General features: G+C 37.4%; 3 protein-coding genes and 1 pseudogene across 11 annotated transcripts in view; 3 read left to right on the top strand and 1 right to left on the bottom strand.

Moving 5' to 3' along the window:
• Positions 1–63: 63 nt before the first annotated feature.
• On the bottom strand, positions 64–12,998 carry LOC113677460 (protein YIF1B). Of its 3 annotated transcripts, XM_027194269.2 has the most exons (10): positions 7,237–7,382; positions 6,641–6,694; positions 5,366–5,422; positions 5,039–5,250; positions 3,673–3,777; positions 3,128–3,206; positions 2,656–2,713; positions 2,424–2,579; positions 1,699–1,792; positions 64–992 (listed from the first exon to the last, which is right to left on the bottom strand). In XM_027194269.2, the coding sequence occupies exons 1-10, from the start codon at positions 7,253–7,255 to the stop codon at positions 807–809; spliced, it is 1,020 nt and encodes a 339-aa protein (XP_027050070.1). In that variant the 5' UTR covers positions 7,256–7,382; the 3' UTR covers positions 64–806. The 3 variants fall into 3 exon arrangements, with proteins under 3 accessions (XP_027050070.1, XP_027050074.1, XP_027050072.1); XM_027194273.2 differs by lacking the exons at positions 6,641–6,694; positions 7,237–7,382 and adding an exon at positions 12,860–12,998; XM_027194271.2 differs by lacking the exon at positions 6,641–6,694 and having other exon boundaries at positions 7,237–7,413.
• On the top strand, positions 8,691–13,413 carry LOC113677461 (adipocyte plasma membrane-associated protein-like; annotated as a pseudogene). Its single transcript, XR_016188094.1, has 6 exons — positions 8,691–8,869; positions 9,327–9,443; positions 10,050–10,148; positions 11,042–11,468; positions 11,748–11,931; positions 12,851–13,413. The product of XR_016188094.1 is annotated as an adipocyte plasma membrane-associated protein-like (transcript).
• A 692-nt stretch (positions 13,414–14,105) lies between these two features.
• On the top strand, positions 14,106–20,352 carry LOC113677459 (adipocyte plasma membrane-associated protein). 2 transcript variants are annotated; one of them, XM_027194268.2, is made up of 7 exons: positions 14,106–14,268; positions 14,845–14,949; positions 15,484–15,608; positions 15,714–15,812; positions 16,887–17,313; positions 18,167–18,347; positions 18,940–20,352. In XM_027194268.2, coding segments are annotated over exons 1-7 (1,152 nt in total). In that variant the 5' UTR covers positions 14,106–14,266; the 3' UTR covers positions 19,153–20,352. The 2 variants fall into 2 exon arrangements, with proteins under 2 accessions (XP_027050069.2, XP_089067236.1); XM_089211110.1 differs by lacking the exon at positions 14,106–14,268 and adding an exon at positions 14,413–14,544.
• Positions 20,353–20,391: 39 nt separating this feature from the next.
• LOC113675716 (adipocyte plasma membrane-associated protein) overlaps positions 20,392–21,954 on the top strand; it is an 8,249-nt gene continuing 6,686 nt past the window's right edge. The window contains exons 1-3 of one of the 5 annotated variants that reach the window (XM_089211112.1): positions 20,392–21,003; positions 21,172–21,290; positions 21,786–21,880. In XM_089211112.1, the coding sequence (XP_089067238.1) occupies positions 21,879–21,880 (2 nt within the window). In that variant the 5' untranslated portion in view covers positions 20,392–21,003; positions 21,172–21,290; positions 21,786–21,878. Of the gene's footprint in view, positions 21,004–21,171; positions 21,291–21,758; positions 21,881–21,954 lie in introns of those variants that run through there. The other 4 variants (XM_089211113.1, XM_089211115.1, XM_089211114.1 and 1 more) reach the window with 4 other exon arrangements.

Here is a 21,954-nt window from a genome sequence, read left to right as displayed (position 1 = left end):
GAAGACCCAGATACGAAATCCAATGCCAGATACAAACACGATACTTAAAATAGAGACAAGAACTTTTATCCACGAACAAGAATTGTTTTAATCAATATTTTTGTCATTTATCAAGGAGTAATTAGAGCCCTAGATGATACGATGAGATCTACATTTAACTTACAATGTAACTGTCGCATCGTTAGCTCATTTTACTACGTTTCCAAATATTTTTGAACTTCGAACCTTACACAACATAATTTGATAAAGCTGCTCTTTCTTTTAGAGCTGTCGCTTATTCTAGACCCATACAAGGAAAGTGTTGGTTCAACTTCTCGGTTTAGTACGGCAAGTCTTGAGCACAATATAATCTTGATTTCAAATTACTAACCGAAAAATGCGCAAGAAAAATCTAGCGAGAACTGACACTTAGACGATTGTAGACGCAGGATAAGTCACGTGGTCAGAATTTTCTCTATGATCGGGTGTAACATATTTTGCATAATTTTTGAGTGCGTCAAACAAATCTGCAGTCCCAAACAGTCAGAGGAAAACAGTATTGGTTGAAACAATATAGCCCCTTAAATTCTCGGCGTAGTCACGGACTGCTTGTTTTTGTTTGACCGCGTTTCTGTTTCCTTCCTTCTTGAGTTGATAGCAGAACTCTGGAAGATCCCTCAAAAACCAATGTAAACAGAAGCCGAAATCCTCTTTTCTAATCTGCATAAGTATTTCAAAGGAAATTTTCATTGGGCTAAGCAGCTCTAACTTGTGAAGAAGAAGGAACAGAGTGCTTCAAATATTAAATTCTTATCTACAGAGCATTTTTACAAGGTGGCTTTTGGGCCATTTAAGGACTCTGAAGAGACTGGTCTCAAATGACTTGTTAAGAAATACATGAACAAGGGCTGCAACACGGCTATAAATAACAGAAGATATATTCTTCGTTTGCTTGCTCTGGCGATCCCATCAGGTGCAGATTCTGGTACAATAATTAACCTCAAGGTGCGCACCTGAAACACAAATCAAAATATAAGTTTCTAAGCTGTTTCCAGTCAAGAACTAAAGATGTAGTCTCATTTGCGCCGAGCACACATTACTTGCCATGCTGGCACTAAGAAGTTATGGGTAAATCAAACCCGTAATTGACATTTTTCCATTTTCTCATGATGGCAAATTACTAATTGGTCCGTTATGGCAAGTCTACCCATCAACTAGAAGAAACTTGGAGTAGCACTGCCCCTCCTTTCACCCTCCCTGGATGTATTGGTAACCTATCACAAGTCCCCTCCCATCCTTCCCTGTGTCATCTGAGTGTAAGGTTGCCTCTGTATTAGACTACAATACAGAAATCTCATAAGGAAATGCATTTTGGTGCTCTAAGCTGATGATAGCTTATCTAGCCACCAATTGAAGTAGGCAAGAGGGGTGGGTGAGAAAAGGCATCCCCCCCCTTCACTCTTGCCCATTAACCAGCTCCTCTGTGGAATTTCACCTTGCCTCTGCCATAAATATACAAGACAACAGCCACACATTTTGTGAAAAGTTAGGTATTTGACTGCCAAAAACATAGCAGCACTGCAGGCATACAAATCGGAGAATACAAACAAGTTTGAGAGACACTCAAAAATTACATTATTATGCAAAAGTTTACCACCCAGAGAAGTTATTATTCTAGGAAAAAAAAATCTGTGACCAGGAATACAACTGCAAATATACCATGAAAAATCCAATGCTGATGCTCATCCATAAGAGGATAAGATAATAACCAAAGGAATGGAAAACAAGCCCACCAAGGCAACTCACAATCATCCTACAGACAAAAAAAAAAAAAAAAAAACCTTTTTTGCAATTTTTGACAATACTTATTGAGCCTGAGAGGGAAAAATTTTTTTAGCATAATTTTTTTAAGTGATTACTAGAGCAACTGCATTTTCTTTCATTGTACTGGTTTTCTTTTATAAATATCAAAAGCTTGCATAGACATTTTGAAAATTAGTGCTTTAGCGTTTTAATCACATCAAGTGGGTTATTGTGGCTAGACATAATGTGAATCTTGACCAATCACAAGCATTGACCCCTATGATCACCAGAGCTATCACACATACAGTATATCCAGGGAATAAATAGTGTCACTCTAAGAGGTTTGAAGGAGGTGTAAACTATGCCTAATCAATATGTAAATCACGATTTCATTACATGAACTTTTAACTTCTTCTGCATGGCGTACAAGAAAATACTGATGTTATAGACAGTGAAATCATTCCTTATCCACTAAAAGAGGTCATAATGGGTATTAGTTAAGTCATTCCAGAATAAAATCAAGGAGCAGTGAAACAATTTTCTTGCAAAGAGAGAGAGAGAGAGAGAGAGAAAGAGAGCGATTAATAACCCATAAAGCACTCTTGGGGATAAAAGGATTTTTCTCTCACTTTAACACTCACCCAAAATATTTGTAGCCACAAAATGCTAAGAGATCAAGCCACTTGATCTCTGCCTGCACATTGCAGATGTACATGGAAAAGAGGATAGCCATTATTTCAACAAACAGCCACACAAGAGCAGAACTGGCTGTGATACCCAGCTGTTCAGGAGTGAATCTGGCAAAAGAAAGAGTAAAGTTACAATATGATCACATCATGCAGACAAATTTCAAATTTTTAAAGAAATGTTTACCTATTCTGTGTTCCCATAACTAGCCCCGCAACAAGAATGTATGTAACAAATGCCATCACTGTGAAACAAAAAAGAATGAAATAGGTTGTCTAGCTGCCTTGAGGTTTTCAGCTCAATTCCAAGTATCAAATTTCCATTCACTATTTTGCTTGGTATTTTTCAAGGCTTTCCTTTTCCATGCACACCACCAAAGCTTACAACTGCCATTTAGACATACATTACGCACAAAAATTTTGATGCTATGAAAACAATAAAATTCTGGATGGATGAAAGTTTTGTGGAGTTCACAGAACATAAATAGAGTGCTCTTGGAAAATTTGGGATAAGGAAATATTTTGACTTTGGGTATAAAGGCAGTGAGACAGGAATGACCTTTGGGGTAACAAAATCAGGAATACTGTTGCACATATGACAAACAAAGCTGAGTTTTGAGTTGAACGTGACTATGTTCCTTCAAAGTTTGAAAACATGCCTGGAATGTAGAGATCAGGGGCATTCACTTCATATCTTGGTGCAACCGGTTCTGACTTGTTATACTGCACTGACCAGTTCTAGGTAAAAAAACAGCCACATTTCAATCTCGTAATTGGTAGTAACACTGTACAATAGGTAACAGATTACTGTTTTGTATCAGTGCTGCTTCACTCAAGCAAAGCTGGGGTTCCAAACTCAGGCAACCAACTCTTCAAATTTTTCTTTGAGTAACTTATGAAACATAATAAGCTTTTTAAAGCTGGGCAGCCAATGATTTTTCCACATGCACAGCTTCGAATGTTTCCAACATGACCACAGTTCCACCTGCCTTTGTTCTTTTTTGATTGGACCTTATGCGATGCAACCTCAATTTTCTTCACTTACTCCAAAACTTTCAGCAGACAACCTGATTCTCATTGAAAAAACCCTGATCACCAAAAACTCCTGGGAGAAGATGCAATAGTATTGTATCATGTGAAAAAAAAGAGAACATTAGAAAAAGCCCTGAGAGAGTTATGTCCACAAAATCATTTCCTTACATACTTTGTGTGTGAAAGGGAAGATGAGAAGTCCCAGTTTTTTGACAACATATGTTGTATCCACAGCAAAGTAATACTTTAATTTTGATACTGAAACAAATCGGTCAATCTGCAAAAAAAAAAAAAAAAATGGCAAACACAATTTAACATTTAATTTACTACATCCATATTTAATACAGTTGAAACTGAACCCAAGGGGAATGGCAAGGTGACCACCTAACCCTTTAACTTTCAAGTTCTTTTTAGTAATTCTCCTTACTGTCTGCTATACAATTCTTCTGATGTTACTTCTGAGAATTTGGTACTGCATCAACTAATAATCCCATAATTGATATTTTTCTTTATTCTCATCACTCGTCTTCTTGATTTTATATTGATATCGTAAGGAGAAATTCTGTTTTGGTCACTCATGGGAGTTAAAGGGTTAATACAGGTTCGAAAAGATAGAGGTCAAGCATGATAAAAAAATAACCTTTTGTCCTAACAGTGCTAAAAGGAATTAGATAATCTGTACTGCATTGAGGAAATTTGAATTCAAAGTGCTAACACTGACTTAGGCAGACAGGCATGGATTAATTTTGACTTTAGAGATTATTAGACTGGTTAGTTTAATGACCAGTTTTAAATGGTATCAAAATACAGATGGATAAAAACATATAAACAGGCTCTTGGAGCTCAGTTCACCCTTTAACTCCCATAAGTGACCAAGAAAGAATTTCTCCTTACAATATCAAAACAATATCAAGCAGACAAGTTATGAGAATTAAGAAAAATATCAGTTAGGGGATTATAAGATGATCCAATACTAAATCCTCCAAACTAACATCACAAGAACTGTACAGGAGATAGTAAGGAGAATTACTAATGAGATCTTGGGAGTTAAAAGGTTAAGGATGACTATAACTACTTTATGGAGGTGACAGCTTAGTAGGTGAAAATTACAGTACTTAAGTGGAAGAAATTTTACGACTTTGAAAACCAACAGCTTACTACTGGGTGGCCACTTAATACAGATTCGACTGTAGTCACAAAAATGAAATTGAAAATGAAACTAATCAGTTACTAGGAGTTATTACAAATACATTTTGATGACAGGGAATGATCAGTCAATAAATTTTAATTCATTCCTATAACTTCTCTCCATAATTTCCATATATTATCCAGCAAACAAGTAACGAGAAGACTCAAACTTATTTGGTAGAAGTTGTTATGTTGATCCAACACCAAATTCTCATAGGCAATTAATGAGGAAATGCAAAGCAGCTAGAGGGGAGAATTAACAATCAGATCTTGGGAGTTAATTGGTTAACCTTATTGTGAAGATGGCTAAAATTTTCAGCTACAAAGCTCAATCAAAATAGTGAACTTACATGCTTTTCCACATATTCTTTGCCTTGATTAGCCATGGCTGCTCCATACCCTACGGCCACATTAGCCATTGGACCTTGTAGAAATTCATTTCCAGCAAACTGTCCAAACCCCCCTTGCATTCCTGGCATTCCCTGTTGTTGGTCTACACTTGTATCCTCAAACAGGGGGGTAGGACCACTGTGTCCTCCAAATGGGCCCCCTCGATGTTGAGCTGAAGGTGAAAATATATATACTATAAATTGAAGGGGCTATATTGCCACTATTTGTACTTCTGATTTGCTTGCAAGGACAAAATTTGCAAAATAAACTAGTTTATTAATGCCTACCTGATGGAACATTCCTTTTCTGGACAGGCATTCTCTGGTTATACATATCGGAGTTGTCTGAAGGAGACAGGAACAAAATAAAGTAGGCATTAATAACACGGAATGGGGCTTAAACTAGTTTCCATTTTCATGAGTAAATTTCTACTTGTATATTCCCAGTTTCACTCTAATAATGTTAAGCTAACAGTATTTAATTTAAAATTTTGAGGGTTATTGAAGTCTATTCAATGTTACATCAATTTTATATATGGTCAAGTATCCATGGGAAAGGCTTAGGAAACTCTACCCTAGTGATTAAGTTACTGCTATAAATAAACATGTCCCCTTTAGATTTTAAATCATTTTAAATGCTGTTCCGATTTTTTTTACCATAAAATACTCCTTATCACATGAAGAGTTTAATAATCAAGGTGATTTTGTGAAGTCAGGTCTAAGAAATGTCCCATGCAGGATTTCATATTTAGAGATAGGTACATACATAAAAAAATTTTGCCTTTTTTGTGATTTTAGTTCTTGAAAGAAAGACAAACCCCCTACCACTGTCCTCGCATTTTAGAACATATCTTTTGGAACATATCAAACTTCTTTTAGAATGTATAACACACCTGATTATTTGTACTTTTAACTATCATATTACAATGTTTAAAATAAACATCATACAAACAAGAATTTCAAACAGATACAGAGTAATCAACAGTTGTTCCTGGGTCTGATATATGAAGATTTTAAATTATTTGATGGTAACTGTTGTTTTTCTAGTCCACTTGCAAGCTACTCAGACATTGAGCATAAACTTCCAAACTGAGGGATAGAAAATCTACAGTCTTAGGCATGAAAATTTCCTAAGAAGTCAGCATAGTTAACACAGCTTTAAACTTATAAGCAGTTGAATTGTCAAAACATTTCAGTGCGTTATTGGTCTGTCAACTTAAAACATTAGAATCTTTCATTTTTCAAAATTTTTTTTCTTTTTATTTCTAAACTTCCTTATTCTGGATTTAGGTGATAGAACTGTAAAAACTATACTTAATTTAATATATAAAGTTCTATAAGTTATTAAGTATTAATCATTTATTTTAAGAAATGGTGACAAACAAGATCTCTTGTTACTACCAGAGCAAAAGAATAATGCTTCAGTTTAAAAGTGTGAGTGGTATTACTGTAGGTTACTTGACAGACTAAGAAGTCAGATATTTTTAAAGATTTACCACAACTACCAGAAAAGCATGCAGTATGAAGAATGATTAGCAAAGAGATATTACACATCACAGATACCATCATATGGTGAACGTCTGCGGGGAGAGGTTTGCATTGCGAATACATTAGAGTCTAGAGAGAGAGGAAAGATGAAAACGTGAATTAAGTTATGTTCAATGACTCTTTGTCAAGTCCATTTATTTTTCGATATTGTCTGTGCCTGATCTGCAGTATAACGTGAGATAAAGTCAGATAAAGAATATAAATACCCCCATAGAAAAAAACGTTTGTTCACGTTCATGTTATTGTGATGAATATCTAGTGCACTCTCTGCGACTTGGTTCCCATCCAATGATAAAACCTACAGTACATGTACATATGGTTTGGGTAGCTGAGGTTTCTGCGAAAACACTTTCCCGTGACGATGACCGAAACACGTCTTAATAGTGCTAAGGAGTAAATTTCAAATGGCACAATGTGTAACGTTCCAAGACTAAAACAATAATAGATCCCACATTGCAAACAAACGATGAAATAAAACCGATTAACTGGAACTTAAATCCCAAGAAGTCTATTGTGCAAAAAGAAGACACAATTTGGTACGACCCCAAACGACTCCAGGTTTTGAGTGTCCATTTTCGCGATCGTAAGGAAGAACAGAAAAAAAGTTGTACCTCCCATTGGTGGGTCCATGACTGCGGATTCTTTTAAATGAAGAACCTTTTCAATATAATGTTCTAAAGCAACTTTTTGCAAAATTCTTTGCAGTAGTCACTTTCAGTTTGAAGTTTGTGTTCTCGACGCTTGCGCATAAGACGTGGTAAAACGTGGCAGAGTTTGAAAAGAGGACTGGGGCGGAAAGGCGTGGGTATCACTCAAGGAACCGTCCGATTTAGGACAGTTCAGTGTGATCGTAAACGGTCCCGTCTAATTTGGGACTCTGTTATCTGATTTTGTCCGCACGATTTGCAATGATTTTGTCTGATTTAGAAATGTTTTTCCTGATTCCGGACATTACCGTGTGACTTTGAGCGGTTCCGTCTAATTTTAGGACGGTTTCTCCGATTTCGGACAGCGCCGTGAAAATGTAGAGTTTCCTTGCTGATTTCTTTGAAGTCTTCGGATTCAATTAGCATAAGTAATAACTTAATTAATTTCGGTGTTAATAAGCACGAGTAAATTTTGCTACAAGCTCGTGCAATTTTCTTGTCTTTTAAAAATTAGTTTTTTTAACACTTGTTGATAATTTACATGAATAAACGCATCACAGTTCGTCAAGACCGACGAAATTTTGGCAGCGCGCGCGTTATTTGTAATTTGCACTCGTGTCGCATGAAAATTGCTCTTGTTTTCAGCCAATCAGACGCGCGCAATTTTTTTTTTTTAAACAGCTTTATTGACCATTACACATGTTACATACAGAAAATTAAACAGCCAAGAAAAAAAAATTGAAATATATGTGCAAAGTGATTTAAAGTGATAAGGTCAAAAGGGAAGGTGCGAACGGGACGCGAGGACCCATGCGAGGCACCTCCCATGGTACAAATAATAATTAAAACACGATCAACCAAAAGACGCCAAATTTAAAAGACGCTAAAAAACTAGGGATGGCAGGGGCAGGATCGTACAATTGACCAGGTACAGGGATAGGATATGTCAAAGTGATTGTGCAAAAGGTGAAACATGTGCTCAGTAACAAAGTTGCGGAAGGAAGCAGTGGTTGAAAAACTGATAGGGGGTGAAAATTTACAGATATAGTTCCAGAGCTTAACAATACGATTAAAGTAAGAGGCCTGAAAAGTGTTAGTTTTGCATACAGGAGTTTTAAGGTTATAAGAATTACTTAGTCTGGTTTGGCCGTGAGAAACAGGAGAAACAAGATCATAAAGATTAAGATCAGTAAAACCATTCCGACATTTGTAAAAAAAAACAAGATCTTTGAGTTCGCGGTCAAGCTTTACGAAGTTTTTCAGGTTTTGCATGACATTACAATAGTCACGTGAACGTAACGTAGTTTCCAACCTTGACGCGACATTCCAAGAGAATTTTTGTTGTTACGCTGTGGTGAGCGTTTTTACGTTTCAATAGGAGCATTTTCCAAGTGAAGTAACTCTTCGAGAAATTTTTGGGTAGAAATTAATCAACCCTACAGTTTTTGAAAAACTCAAAATAAATTGTTGTTAAATTATATTCTGTACCCAGGAGGAGCGTTACAGAGATGTTTGCTTCCGTCGTGCTACTGATTCTGAGTTTTTTTGACGTCGTGTTCTTCTTTATTCCTTCCCCAGTTGATCCGATCTTGAACAGGTAATCTACTTAGATGATCAGTAATTGATCTGATCGCAACAGAATTGAATGGAATATGGCATGGTGAGCAAATTATGGATTTTTATCCCCTTGGAGTGGTCAAATGGAAAAGCAACAATTTCAACAGTCAAGATCTATTCTTTATTCGTCTAATTTTAGTCAATAAGGACAACTGTACTACTTAAGTAAACCTTAGGCCACACCCAGATTGCCCCCCTCTTAGATGTTTCCTTCGAGATTTCAAGCCAGTTTCTGTCTTAGGCTTTGAAATTCTTCGTTTGTCACAATTCGACTTAGCTCAACTTATGATCTGTATACCTGTATTTGCAAAGATCGCATTATGATTGTTATTGGAGTTGCAACTGTTATGGTAAGAAGTGTACATGGTTCATCAAGGGATGTTAATTTTATTTTCTCTCAGATTTTGTTTTCTCATCAGTTTTTTCTTTGTAACAAGTAGCACTTTCGAAAAGAAGACTCCAAAATTTGAGGGTTAACAGCATGTTAACAAAAACAGAAAGGCTGTTTGAGGGAAAGGTGTTTGGACCTGAATCTATGGCTGTCGACAGTAAAGGTAAATATAATGTACTTGTTGACTGACTTAGAGGGCTGGACTGGAAAATATTTGGCTTGGGGCTGTGAAGTAATTATAAGGACTTAACTTGGCAAGGTCTCTTTGCTGTGAAGTATTAAGTACCAAGATCACTGATTTTTATGACAACACATGTCAATCAATGTGAAACAGGAATTATGTGATATACTTTGCCTACACACCCACAGGTGTGTGCACCATTAGTTAACCCTTAGAACCAAAAGAGTGTCTAGCATCTAATTTCTCCTTACAATATCACCCCTGAATCACTCATTAAGGTCATGAGAATAAAGGAAATGATCACCAACTAAAGAAGCTCTATTCTTATTGTCAACACCTTAGGAAATGTATGGGCAACAGTAACAGGAATACAATACTGATGTTAGGGTGTAAAGTGTTAAGGGAAATGAAAGATCCTAAATTCTAGATTTAGACCTAAGACAAATTACATTTTTAAGACAGTCATTACAAGTTTGATGCATCCAGCCCTTGATGAGATGCATTGATTTCCATTACACTCAAAGAAATCAGAGCATAATCTGCCAAAACTGAAGAGATTTCAAAGAGCTACTGCCTCCTCTTTTCAAGGTATTCTATACACTGGTTTAGGAGATGGAAGAATTGTTAAACTAGAGGGAGATAAAGTGAAGGAAATAAATCGAACTGGAAAGCAAGTGGCAGAATGTGGTGAGTATCACTGTGACTTTCACTGGATCTCTTCAGTCTCTCATGAGCAGTTTGATATTTAGAGATTCAAACCATTAGAAATGAAAAGGGAGATTTTAAGTGTGGCAAAGCCATTAACACAACCATTAAAGATGTGAGCACTTACTGGGGTTTAGAGGGACACTCCCCCCCTAAAAAAATAATTGTAGAAACTGTCAGTCCACTGGGTTGGCATTTTTGGCATTTTGTGACCATCATATAAATTTTTTTTTTTCATGGAAAAAAGGAGACTTAATTTGTGCAATATTTCATGACCACTTATGCTTACCATCTATATTGGAATAAGAAATGTAGCTGACAATATTTTTTTAGGATTTTGAGCTAAGGAAGTGATAACAAATAAGACCCTCTGTGAGGTTAACTCTAAATATGTATTACCAATGTAGTTACGATGTGGTTCCAGTTTATGTATAGTTCCAATGTTGACCCTAAATAAATATTGCCAATGTAATTCCATTGTAGTCCCAATTTATGTGTAGTTCCAATGTAGTTTCAATCCATAAAGGTGGTAAGTTTCTGAAGAAACTGTGGTGCTGCGTTGGTGAGAGAGTATAACGGTAATTTAGTGTTATCAACTGAGTTGAAAAGACAAATTAGCTATGGTAAAATTTAAAGGCTTATGTTTCAAGCATTAGCCCTTCATTGCTCTGACAAAGGGCTAACGCTCGAAACGTCAGCCTTTGAACTCTTTTCGGTGGCCAATTTACATTTTCAACTCAGTGGAAAACACTAAATTACTTAGTTCCAATGTAGTTCCAATGTAGTTCAATCTATGCACAGTGCCATTGTAGTTCAAATGCAGTTCCAATGAATGCATAGTGCTAAGGTAGAGCCAATATCCATTTCTACTACAGGGACTGTGGAATTCTGGTCCAAATGTGGTCGGCCATTGGGGATGCGCTTTGACAGAAATGGAATCAACCTCATTGTTGCTGATGCATATTTTGGTTTGCTCGAAGTGAACCCCGAGACCAAAGTAGTGAAAACACTTTTACCTCCAGCACCAGGATTCAACGGCAAGCCCTTTCGATTTGTAAATCATCTGGACATAGATGAGGATGGTACCATCTTCTTCACAGATTCAAGTGCTAAGTGGCAAGCACATCAAGCCTCCTACTCTTTTTTCGAAGGAGATAAAACTGGAAGACTAATGGCATACCACCTGAAGACAGGTGAATTGGAACTTCTGATGGATGGTCTTTACTTTGCTAATGGTGTCCAGATTTCACCAGAGGGGGACCATTTGCTTGTTGTGGAATATGCTGCATCAAGGATAATGAAGTATGTTTACAAAGAATTCATGTTTTCTATAATATTTTTATATTGAAATGGGTTTAACAGAAAGACCTCAAATATTTTTGCTGCATATGAGTGAGCCACAAGATGAAAAACCATTCAGCCATTACTGTTTGCAGGACAGCTTTCTAACAAGGGACTGACTTCTTTTTCTCAACATAATCACATTCCTGGGATAGCTCAGGTGTTCATGGTTTTCTGAGTTTGACAGGTTGTAGTTAATCTACAGCTCTAACCCAGCATTTTTGAAATGTATCATGGCAGGTATTACATGAAAGGGGAAAATAGAGGCAAATCAGAAGTGTTTGTTGAAAACCTCCCTGGATATCCTGACAACATTCGTCCGAGTAGCTCTGGAGGATATTGGGTCGCTATGTCAATGGTCTTTACGGAGTTTGATGACATGTTGATGTATTCATACCCCAGGGCCAGGAACTTCTTAGCTAAGGTAAGCTTTGTATAAATATCAAACAGTCTTTTACTTGCCTTCCACAGAGATTCCAACCCCATGTGATGGAAAATAGGGAGTAATTATTAGTGCCAAAGGCGCGAGCTTCTAGGGGGGTCAGGGGGCATGCCCCCGGGAAATTTTGCAAATTTAGGTTCTCTCAAGTGCCATTACCTGAATTTTGACATCATTCCGGCCTGAGTTATAACATACCATAATGCTCTTCACGAAGAAAGTAAGTATAATATGACTGTTTCACAGTGACAGATCGCCAAAAATTCTTAAGATTAGCAATTTTCCCCTAGTTTTCAGAATTTTATGATAAATCGGGAGAATTTGGTAAAAATCGGGAGAGCGGGAGGCAAGACATCAAATCGGGAGACTCCCGATCAAATCGGGAGGGTTGGAATCTCTGCTTCCACGATCAACCTTCGCCCATGGACTGCTAAATTAAGTTTTCTCTCGAGAAGCACAAATCCCTTCCTCTGCCATTATGTCATTACATTTTACCTGTACAAAGGTATCTACCGCCGGTTAAACCATCAGCGATCAAAAAAAAAATCATCTGGTTACTACACAGAATTCTTTCATTAAACCTCTATTGTCTGAGCTATTTTTTATGTAACCATGGATAGTTTCCTCCTTTTACTTTACCTCATTCTCTCGCTGCCTTATTTCCCAATCGAAAACCTGCTTCTTTACTCAAGTTAGACGGTAGAATCTTAGCATAAATTACTCAAATAAACCCAAACCAGAGAAAAGACCAGTTGAAATTTGGAAAATACTTCCCACTTACACCTCTTGCTATTCAATGCCAAAGAATTCAAGTCCTATTAATGTTTTTCTGGAAACCTTTCATGATATGTAACTGGAATGTTTGAGCAAACTAAACCGTGTTGATTTTGCATTAATGTTACAGGTGTTTTACCTTCCATGGTTAGTAAACTTTGCAGGCCCAAATTATGGTCTCATACTGGAGTTAGATAGAAATGGTCATATCACCAGGAGCTTCCAGGACCCAACTGGCAGTGTTGTACCTGGTCATATCAGTGAGGTTTATGATGATGGTAACGTGCTCTACCTCGGTAGCTATCAGTCTTCTTTCCTTGGTAAGCTGGAGTTGAAAGACTGATGTACAAAGGCTTTACAAAAATCTCCAAGTGAAATATTTACATTTTTTGAGCTCTACCTGGATAGCTACTAGTCTCCTTTCCTTGGCAAACTGGAATTGAAAGATTGATCATGATGAACGATTGCAACACAAAAATCTTAAAGTGAAATATTAAAGAACCCTGACGGAACATTATTACAGCCAATTTTCATTTGACTATTTTCTATATTAATTTTTAACGCTGTCAGTGCTATTCCTTTACTATATCGTCCAAAGAAGCTTTTAACAATCTTGTGATAGTCAAAGAACACTGAAGAAGCCGATTTGTTTTCAAAACTTGAAGTTTAATAAAAAACAAATCAGTATTTGATTAAATCTCACATTACGTAGATTTATTTTTATGGTCCTTTTTGTTTGCTTTGGTCCAGAGTGAAACCGGATGTCAGTATCAGTCGATTTCTTTTACGAGTTACATGGCTTCCTATAATTCTCTCGTCCGTCTTCTTTTATCAAAAATTATGTGAGCCACACCCACACTCACACGCGTGCCCCAGTTTCCGTTTTCAACGAACAGTGACGTTGGATACAGAGAGGAAAACACATCCTTATTCTTGTTCGAATGTTTTCTTTTCAACTGGCAACTGTAAATTTCATGAATGTCTTTAACAGGAGTTTCTGGTTATTCGTTCCCATTGAATGTATTTTTGCATGTGCATTTCGTGTTCCGAACGTAACAAATTTCGCCTCACATAATTATATAAAAGCGCGTGGCTTATATCATAAGAGGATTTAATCCATCCAACAAGACGCTTTACTGCGTTTTCCAGTAATTGAAAAAAAAAACATAGAAAATGCGCGTACTATACTAGCAACTATGTTTATGGGAAAAATCCAGTCGCTTGTCACGCAACTTCATTGCCCCTGACTCCCGCTAGAAGCTCCAGTAAGTACGTTTTATTGCAGCATGTTGCAAATAAAAATTAGTCTACGATCAATTCAAGGAGTTCTTTTAGAACTAGCGTCCACTGGGCATAAAAGTCTGAGGTCGACATCGGTTGCAGAGATGTCTGATATGTTCTGACCAATCAGAGAGTGACGTTGCGTTACTTTTGCCTTCTCCATCTTCCTCTAGTTCTACCTTCGGTCCAAGGCCACGTTTCACGGAACTGTAGGCTGCAGGGAAGAGCTGGTGGTCAGTATTCAAGAAATAGAGCAACATAAAAGATGTAAGATTTCAATTTATTTGCAGTTTTCATAAGGGTTAATTAGTTCAAAACTAGTTGATTGGCATTCAGGTACCATTACCGTTCGAGCGACGGATTCTATATATCGTGTCGTCTCCTTATAGGTTAGTTATTGATATTTCACTTTCGAAGGCGCGCAGAACCCATCCATTTTTTCGGGGTTTGTATTAAAGAAAATGAGATATTTTTACAGCTTTTGAGAAGTGATGGCGAAAGACGCGGATGGGAAGGGGAAAATAGCCACAGAAAGCGCCAAGGGTATGGCAAATTTGGTTTAGAGGTTGTTCCGGTTTCGTTTTTTAGACTCCGCTTTACAGTAACAAGCTATTACTCTTGGCCAGCCTTTTTCAAACACGATTATGCTAACCCAAGGTTGCATTAAATTTTTGCTTCAGCTTTATTGTTTTGCATCCTGTTAAATCATTTCTATTTCGTTTCCTTCTATCGGTTTTGCCCCATAGAATAGGAGCAATCAGGCTTATGATTCATTTAGTAAAACGTATGTTCTTGGGTAAAAATTTAATTTAATTACTTACAGTTACTTTAATTTACTTACAGGGGTGTCACAGGGATGTTAATTACCTTGTTTCTACTGATTCTCAGTGCTCTTGATGTTCTGTTCTTCTTCTTACCCAATTCAAATTTTGATCCTAAGGCAGTGAGGTGAGATGCAGTGTTCTTTTCCTAAGAGGGAGATTATTTTTTTTGCTGAATTGAAACTGGGATAGTGCATAAAGGAATGGGTGTACAACTAAAGTCTAAGTGACTTCTGACAGACTGTTAGATTCTCCTTTCAAACTGTATGCGAGAAACAGTGGAGAATTTGATGTTGGATCAAACTTCACTTGATAGAGCTTTATTCCACATCACTTTCACACATTTGTGCTACCTAACTTTTAAGAATTATAACACAAGTCTAAAATGATCTCTCTCTAAAACTTTCCCTGCAAGTCATTACTTTTGATTAGTTCATAGAGACTTTTTAAATTAACTTACAAATTACTTCCTAAAAGACCGACCCTCAGTTCTCTTTCCTGATAGGAAATAACCATGTGCCTATACCTTTTCAAGGAAAACATCATGGTCATGTTTTCTCCATCTATCTTGACCCCAGTGCTTGTATAAAATAATTACATTTGATATTGGTGATTGTATTTGAAAATGTTCTGTTTTCTCAAAACATGTGGGATAAATCAGTGTTTTTGAAAAGACCAGACCCAAATTTGAAGGAGCACTGAAGGTTAACAGCATCTTAGCAAAGACTCAGAAGTGGCATGAAGGAGATCTAGTTGGTCCAGAATCTATAGCTGCAGATAGCACAGGTATTTATATCATGTTGAAATACCAAAAATTTTCATAAAACTTTATTTCCAGCTTAAAAATTGTAAGTTGTTTATAGCAAAGAGCTACTGTCCTTATTTTTCCAGGTACTTTGTATGCTGGCTTAGCTGATGGGAGGATTGTAAAACTTGAAGGAGATAAAGTGGTAGATGTTGTTCGAACTGGGAAGCAGGTGACAAACTGTGGTAAGTTAGGGTTTGATGAATGAAAAAGAAATTAATAGATTTATGGCCTGCATAGAGACAGATATTAACCATTTATTTATGCTTCGTAGGATTCTTACAAATTGTGAGTATTAGGTAACTGAGTACTGAAGTGTGTTCCAGGCATTCAGTTAGTAAAATTAAGTGGGTAGTAAATGGCATCATAGTGGAGGAGGGTTGAAAAAAGAGAGAAGTCTGGGTCAGGTTGACCCAAAGCAAACCTCCCTTATTTTGAATAAAGGGGTTAACTTTCTAAAGAAACTGTGGTGCTGCAACATTGGGAGAGTATAACAGGGTAATTTAAGTATCATCAACTGAGTTGATTATATAAATTGGCCAACGCAAGGGTTTTAAAGCTGACGTTTTGAGCATTAGCCCTTTTTCAGAGGGTTATCTACGCAGTTAATAATACTTAATCTTCCTTTTTTTACTCTGCTGCTACTACCCCTCGTTTCATATCTTGTAAACCTATTTTCATTTACTGTGTTTTATAAAAGAATGCCTGAAACTGGCTATGAGCATTGTTTCCTGCTGTCCTCTCCACCATAATCCATTGTTCCCACTGGTTACAAATTGCTTGAGAATGATTGTATTTGGGCCTCTCTCATACAGATTTTCAAAGGTTCAGGTATGCCTTTGTGGATAGACTTTCCCTACAAAAAACCTCCTTCCAGGACTATGAAAGAATCGTACCCAACAAAACTTTTCTCAGAAAAATTATTATAGCACATGAGTGTGTTGGATATTCAGTGGTGTATCTGGGGAAGGGTCTGGGAAGGAGCAAATTCCACCCCCATCACACCAATGGGTTTTTTGCTTTTTGTCTGACACCATAATTCTTGCGACGCAGGATCACATATTACTTCTGAATATCATGTAATTGTAAAATTGACTTTCTTGAAATATATTTCATCATGAATGTATTTGACTTCCTAAGACTTTTGTGTGAAGAGAAAATTCTGTGTTTTCTGAATCAAATTTTTGACCCCTTCCCTCCATCAAAAATTCCTGGTTCCATACTTGGTACCACAGAACAAATACCTATTTCTTACACAGGAACACCAGAAGCTGAGCCCACCTGTGGACGTCCCTTGGGAATGCGCTTTGACAAATATGGAATCAACCTGATTGTGGCTGATGCTTATCTAGGCTTGTTAGAAGTCAACCCAAAGGCCAGGACAGTCAGCACACTTGTACCTCCCTCTCCTGGGATGAATAATAGGCCCTTTAGATTTGTGAATGATCTTGACATTGCGCGAGACAGAACCATCTACTTTACTGATTCAAGCAGCAAGTGGCAGAGACGTCAGCTGCATTACTCTATACTAGAAGGAGATAACACTGGAAGGCTTATGGCATACCATCCTAAGACAGGAGAAATGGAGGTTCTTATGGATGGACTTCATTTTGCCAATGGTGTTCAGATTTCTCCTGATGGAGACCATGTGTTGGTAGCAGAAACAGGAGCGTTAAGGATAATGAAGTAGGAACATGTGATTTTTAAGTTTTTTTGTAGCTTTATAAATCTCTTTGAGCATTCTCCTACATGATGAACAACCGTCCCTTAGTTCTTACTCACGGAGACAGTCTTTTCTGTTTAAATTCCTGGTTAGCTACAGTTTGACCGCATTTTAGGAAGTTGAGGGTTTTGGGCCAAAGACTGGGCCAACACTCAGGGTCTTATAATAACTGAGGAGAATGTGCTGCCTTTGCTATGACATTTGCCAATGTTTAGCAATTCTACTCATAGGTCTACTAAGAGTAGCGATTCTTCTCTTAGGTCTAAGCCTTAGGTCTTGTCTTCAGCATCTTATTACTGATCAGCAGGGGACATTACAAAACCCACACTCTTCTTGTAAAGAGTGGAGAAGGTAGCTCTTGTTGTTGTGGTCTGGCCTTGTTTCCTAAAATTCCTAAATGGAGTTATCTGCTAAATTTCTTTCAAAAAATATAAGCTGTATAATGCAGTCTGGCCAGAGTCTCCTGCAAAGTGTTTTAAAGCACATCAGAGTGTATTGATATAGAGAATGTATTTTGTAAATGCATCATTATCATTATCTTTATCATTAGAACCCAGCTCTTCTCTCTCTCTAATATGTTTATTCAGTTCTTAGGTTCCAAGGATGTATGTTACTAAGGAGTCAACATGACAAATCATATGCTGCTGTACTGTTAGTGGCAGATTTTAATTTATTCAATAATGTTAGACGCCCATATTTACTAACAATTGTTTCAGGTTTGGCTTTGAACTTTTGCATTCCCATGCTGTTGAAAAGTGTAGTGAATTGTATGGAGAAATTTGGAATAAGTTAAAATTATATCTGGATTATTTTTAGGTATTACATCAAAGGGGAACATGAAGGCAAATCAGAAGTTTTTGCCCAGAACCTTCCTGGATTTCCAGACAATATTCGGTTAAGTAGCAAAGGAGGATACTGGGTTGGTATAGCAACTGTGCGTACTGACTTCTTTGACTTGTTTCAACTGTATCCAAGGGCAAAGAGCTTTACAGCAAAGGTAGGAATGAGTTGTGTGGAGTGATTGGAAAAGTTGTTCATTTTGGATTTAACCGGTTAAGCTTTTCTTACAAGAACAATGCTAACAAATTCAAAAAACAGAATTTAGCCAAGAAACTTTCCTGGTGGAGAATTTAGGTTATCAACTCAGTAATTTGTTGAAAGATGTGTATTTGTTTGATCTAGTGTCTTCCTTTATTTTTCATATTTTCTATACTCCTTCAATCAAATTTCAGAATTTCGACACTAGTGTCCAATTTTAGACTCCAGTGCCCAAATTTAGACACCAGTGTCCCACTCTAGGTACTAGTGTCCAACTTTGGACACCAGTGTCCATTTTGGGCAAATGTAACACAAATGTCTGATTTAAGACACTGATATCTGAGTTTGGACAGACTATTATCCAAATTCTGGGTCCCATCTTGGGCATTAGTGTCTGATTTTGGACTTTAGTTTTCTATTTTTGGACTTAAGCAACGTATTTTGGGCACCAGTGTCCGTTAAAGGGCTCGAATGTCCAAGTTCTGTTACTATAAGTAACGAGGGTTGTTACTTGATTAGCTTTGAATTTTTGTCTTACTCTGAAATTTTAGGTTTTCTCCTTACCATGGCTAATTGGTAAAACATCCCGCAACTATGGTCTCCTCCTGGAGCTGGATGAAAATGGTCATATTACCCGAAGCTTCCATGATCCAACTGGCAGTGTTATACCTGGTTCCCTCAGTGAGGTTCATGATGATGGGGATGTGCTCTTCTTTGGAAGTTTCAGGTCTCCATTTGTCGGTCGGCTGGAGCTAAAAGACTGACTTAGGAATAGATGTCAGGGTTTCTTGGTTCTTGAAAGAAAAACTGCTGGCTCTCGCAATTTATGTTTTCATTATAAAAGATTTTATTTTTGTACAAATTTAAACGCATGCACGTAGATCACATTGCAAGAGAGAAAGGCTATCTCGAATGAAGTCATCTCTGTTGTATTAGTTGCAGTTCTGATGAAGTAAAATATTTTAGTTTTTGTTTCTTGGTATCTTTCATGGAGATAAAATCATCAAGGGAATTTTTTCCAGCAAGAAGGTTGGAGAGAGGAAAAAAACTTCAAACTACACTTCTTCAAACTTCAAACCAGCGGCATCTAGATTCTGTGGCTTATCATTGCTACTAGACACAGTACAGTGTTGATAATTGAAGTGCGGACGTCTTGTATTCTGCAGCATACACCTTTCTTGATATCTGACGGGCTATACCAGCAACTAAACTACTCGCTACATCTAGTTACAAGCTCGGCTTTTATAGGCACGGTTTAGGATCTGGAACGTTCCGTAACATTAAAACAGGTTCTATTGATATATAGATTTGGAGATGACTCAGCATAACACAGCTACTTCTAGAACATTCTTTAAGGTCACACTACAATAATATAGAGACAGAAAGTGTTGAAGGACATTTGTGATCTTTGAAATGCAACTAGCGGTATTTTGGCAAATTTGACGCTGCGCTTCTACTGTAAAAACTAAGATAATACGAGTGCCCTGATTGGTTAAAAAAATTCCGTTTTGCACTGGTAAATTTAAAGTTTATTTTATAAAACCAGTGAGCCGCACTTGTTATTGGTCTACCAGCATAATAACTAGTTGAAATGTTGTGAGGACTCGAGAAAGGTTTGTAATTCCCTCGCCTCTGGCCTGTGTTTTACAGACTTTTCTTCTCTTTTCTGGAGTTCTGCCAACATCTTTCGTGGGTTAGTATGTCGGTTAACTGATAGAAAGTGTTTTCCATTGCTTAAATAAACCGCACTTTAACAACCTTTAACGGAATACGGTTAATCCCTGATTTACGCCGCATGGGCATGGACCTCGAAGGGTGCGGTTTGTAAACCGTTTTAAATTGAAATACAGTACAGATTTTGATTGTACTTTTTGGCATGTGTGACGTAAGGTATCTTGTAAAAAAAGGCCATCCACAGCATTTTAAAAATAATAAATAAAAACGAAACCAGATAAAAAAAAAAACCGCGCGTCTCTTAACAATTGTTCGCGTGACGTTGATTCAGTCTCTCGTTACGCAACTTCAGCAGTCCTCGTTTCTCTGATTCGCAGGGCCGTAGTTAGCATGGGGCAAGACGAGGCAATTGCCTCGTCTTGATTTGGGCCCAAGATTGACTTTTCTGAAGAAAAATGCCACGGAAAATGCTTAAAAGAGCATTTCTGAGCCTCTATATTTCAAAATTTTCACATGCACATGCCTTTAGACTCCCCTTGCGGCTCGCGCCTTCAGCGCTCGAAACTTGCGTATTCGTGTTACTTTTTCTCTTCTATGTGCTTTATTTAAAACTAATAAGCGACCAATTCCTCAGAGTTAAGATGTCCTAAGTCGACATTTGAAGCGGAGATGTGTGATATGTTCCGGCAAATCGGAGAATGATGTTGTGTTACTTTTTGCATCATCGTTCCCTTCTTCGCTATCACGTGCGCGTAGAATTCTCAGAACTTGCTATCTGCTACTCGCTCCAGTGCACGTTTCAAACGACTTCCTTCTTCGCTGGCACGTACGGTGGTGAATATCTTTTTCCATTCTCAGTCCAGTGTTGCTTTTCAAACGGCTAGAGACTGCAGACGGAGAGCTGGTTGTTGACGTTAAAGAAAAAGAGTAATGTAAGAAATGTAAGATTTTACGACTTTTGCATTTTTAATCAGCTCAGTGAATAAATAGATCCTTTCACGGAAATCAACGATAAAAAAAGATATTCCCTTGTATATTCTGGCCAATCAAAAAGTAATGTTGTTTTTTCTTTCTGTCATACCACTTCCTCTTTCGATATCACGGTGAAGGATTTGTAGATCCCGTGGAGTTGTGCTGCCCGATTCATTGCTACGTTCCACACGACTGAAGGCGGCAGACGAGGAGTTTGTGACTGACATTCGAGAGAAAGGACTAACTATGAAAAGATGTAAGAGTTTAATTCTTTTGCAGTTTCTTTTTTTAATCATTATAACACTAGTTGATTACCATCCTGGCACCTCTAGAATTCCTGCGACGGATTCTGTATGTCGAGTTGTACCCTTTTAGCGTTTGTTTTCTCAGGGCATTTCAAATAATAAAGCGCGTAGAATTTATTCTCTATTCATGGTTTTTACCACAAATCAAGAGATTTACGAAAAGCTGATGAGAATTGAACGTGAAAGACGAGTGAGGGTTTGCTCTTTCGTGTTTAGAACACCAGTTTGCTATTACGTGAGAGCCATCATTTGAAGTTGGAGTCATTTTTTTTTTTTTAAGTTTTGTATGTTCTGGCTAATCAGAGAGCGACGTTCTGCTAGTCTTTGCTCCACCACTTCCTCTTTCGCTTGCATGGTGTTTTTCTATGCCTGTTCTGGCCAATCAGAGATTGATGTTTTTTTAGTGTTTGCCACACCTGACTTTCTCTTTCGCTATCACGGTGTAGAACTTCTAGGTTCCGTGATTTACATATCCTTTCAGTGGTGCGTAGCTAATTCCGGATTCTTCTGGTTGACTTTGGAGAAAAGAGTAAAAAGAGATGTAAGATTTTACTACTTTTTCAGTTTTATTTCCTAAGGGTTATTATAGTCAGTCCAGAATTCGAACTAGTTGAT

Source organism: Pocillopora damicornis, chromosome 7 (assembly GCF_964200805.1).
Source record: "Pocillopora damicornis chromosome 7, jaPocDami1.2, whole genome shotgun sequence".
NCBI lineage: Eukaryota > Metazoa > Cnidaria > Anthozoa > Scleractinia > Pocilloporidae > Pocillopora > Pocillopora damicornis.
Note: the sequence above shows the minus strand (reverse complement) of the source record. Positions and strands in the feature narration are given on the sequence as shown.

Excerpts from the sequence above, each read along its gene's own strand:
- LOC113677460 (XM_027194269.2), bottom strand. Across the intron at positions 5,251-5,365 it reads GAAAAGGAATGTTCCATCAG|CTCAACATCGAGGGGGCCCA; the intron begins GTAGGCATTAAT and ends TTTCACCTTCAG. Across the intron at positions 3,207-3,672 it reads TCTTCCCTTTCACACACAAA|AACTGGTCAGTGCAGTATAA; the intron begins GTATGTAAGGAA and ends TTTTTTACCTAG.
- LOC113677459 (XM_027194268.2), top strand. Across the intron at positions 14,950-15,483 it reads TTTGATCCTAAGGCAGTGAG|TGTTTTTGAAAAGACCAGAC; the intron begins GTGAGATGCAGT and ends GGGATAAATCAG. Across the intron at positions 15,813-16,886 it reads GAAGCAGGTGACAAACTGTG|GAACACCAGAAGCTGAGCCC; the intron begins GTAAGTTAGGGT and ends TTTCTTACACAG.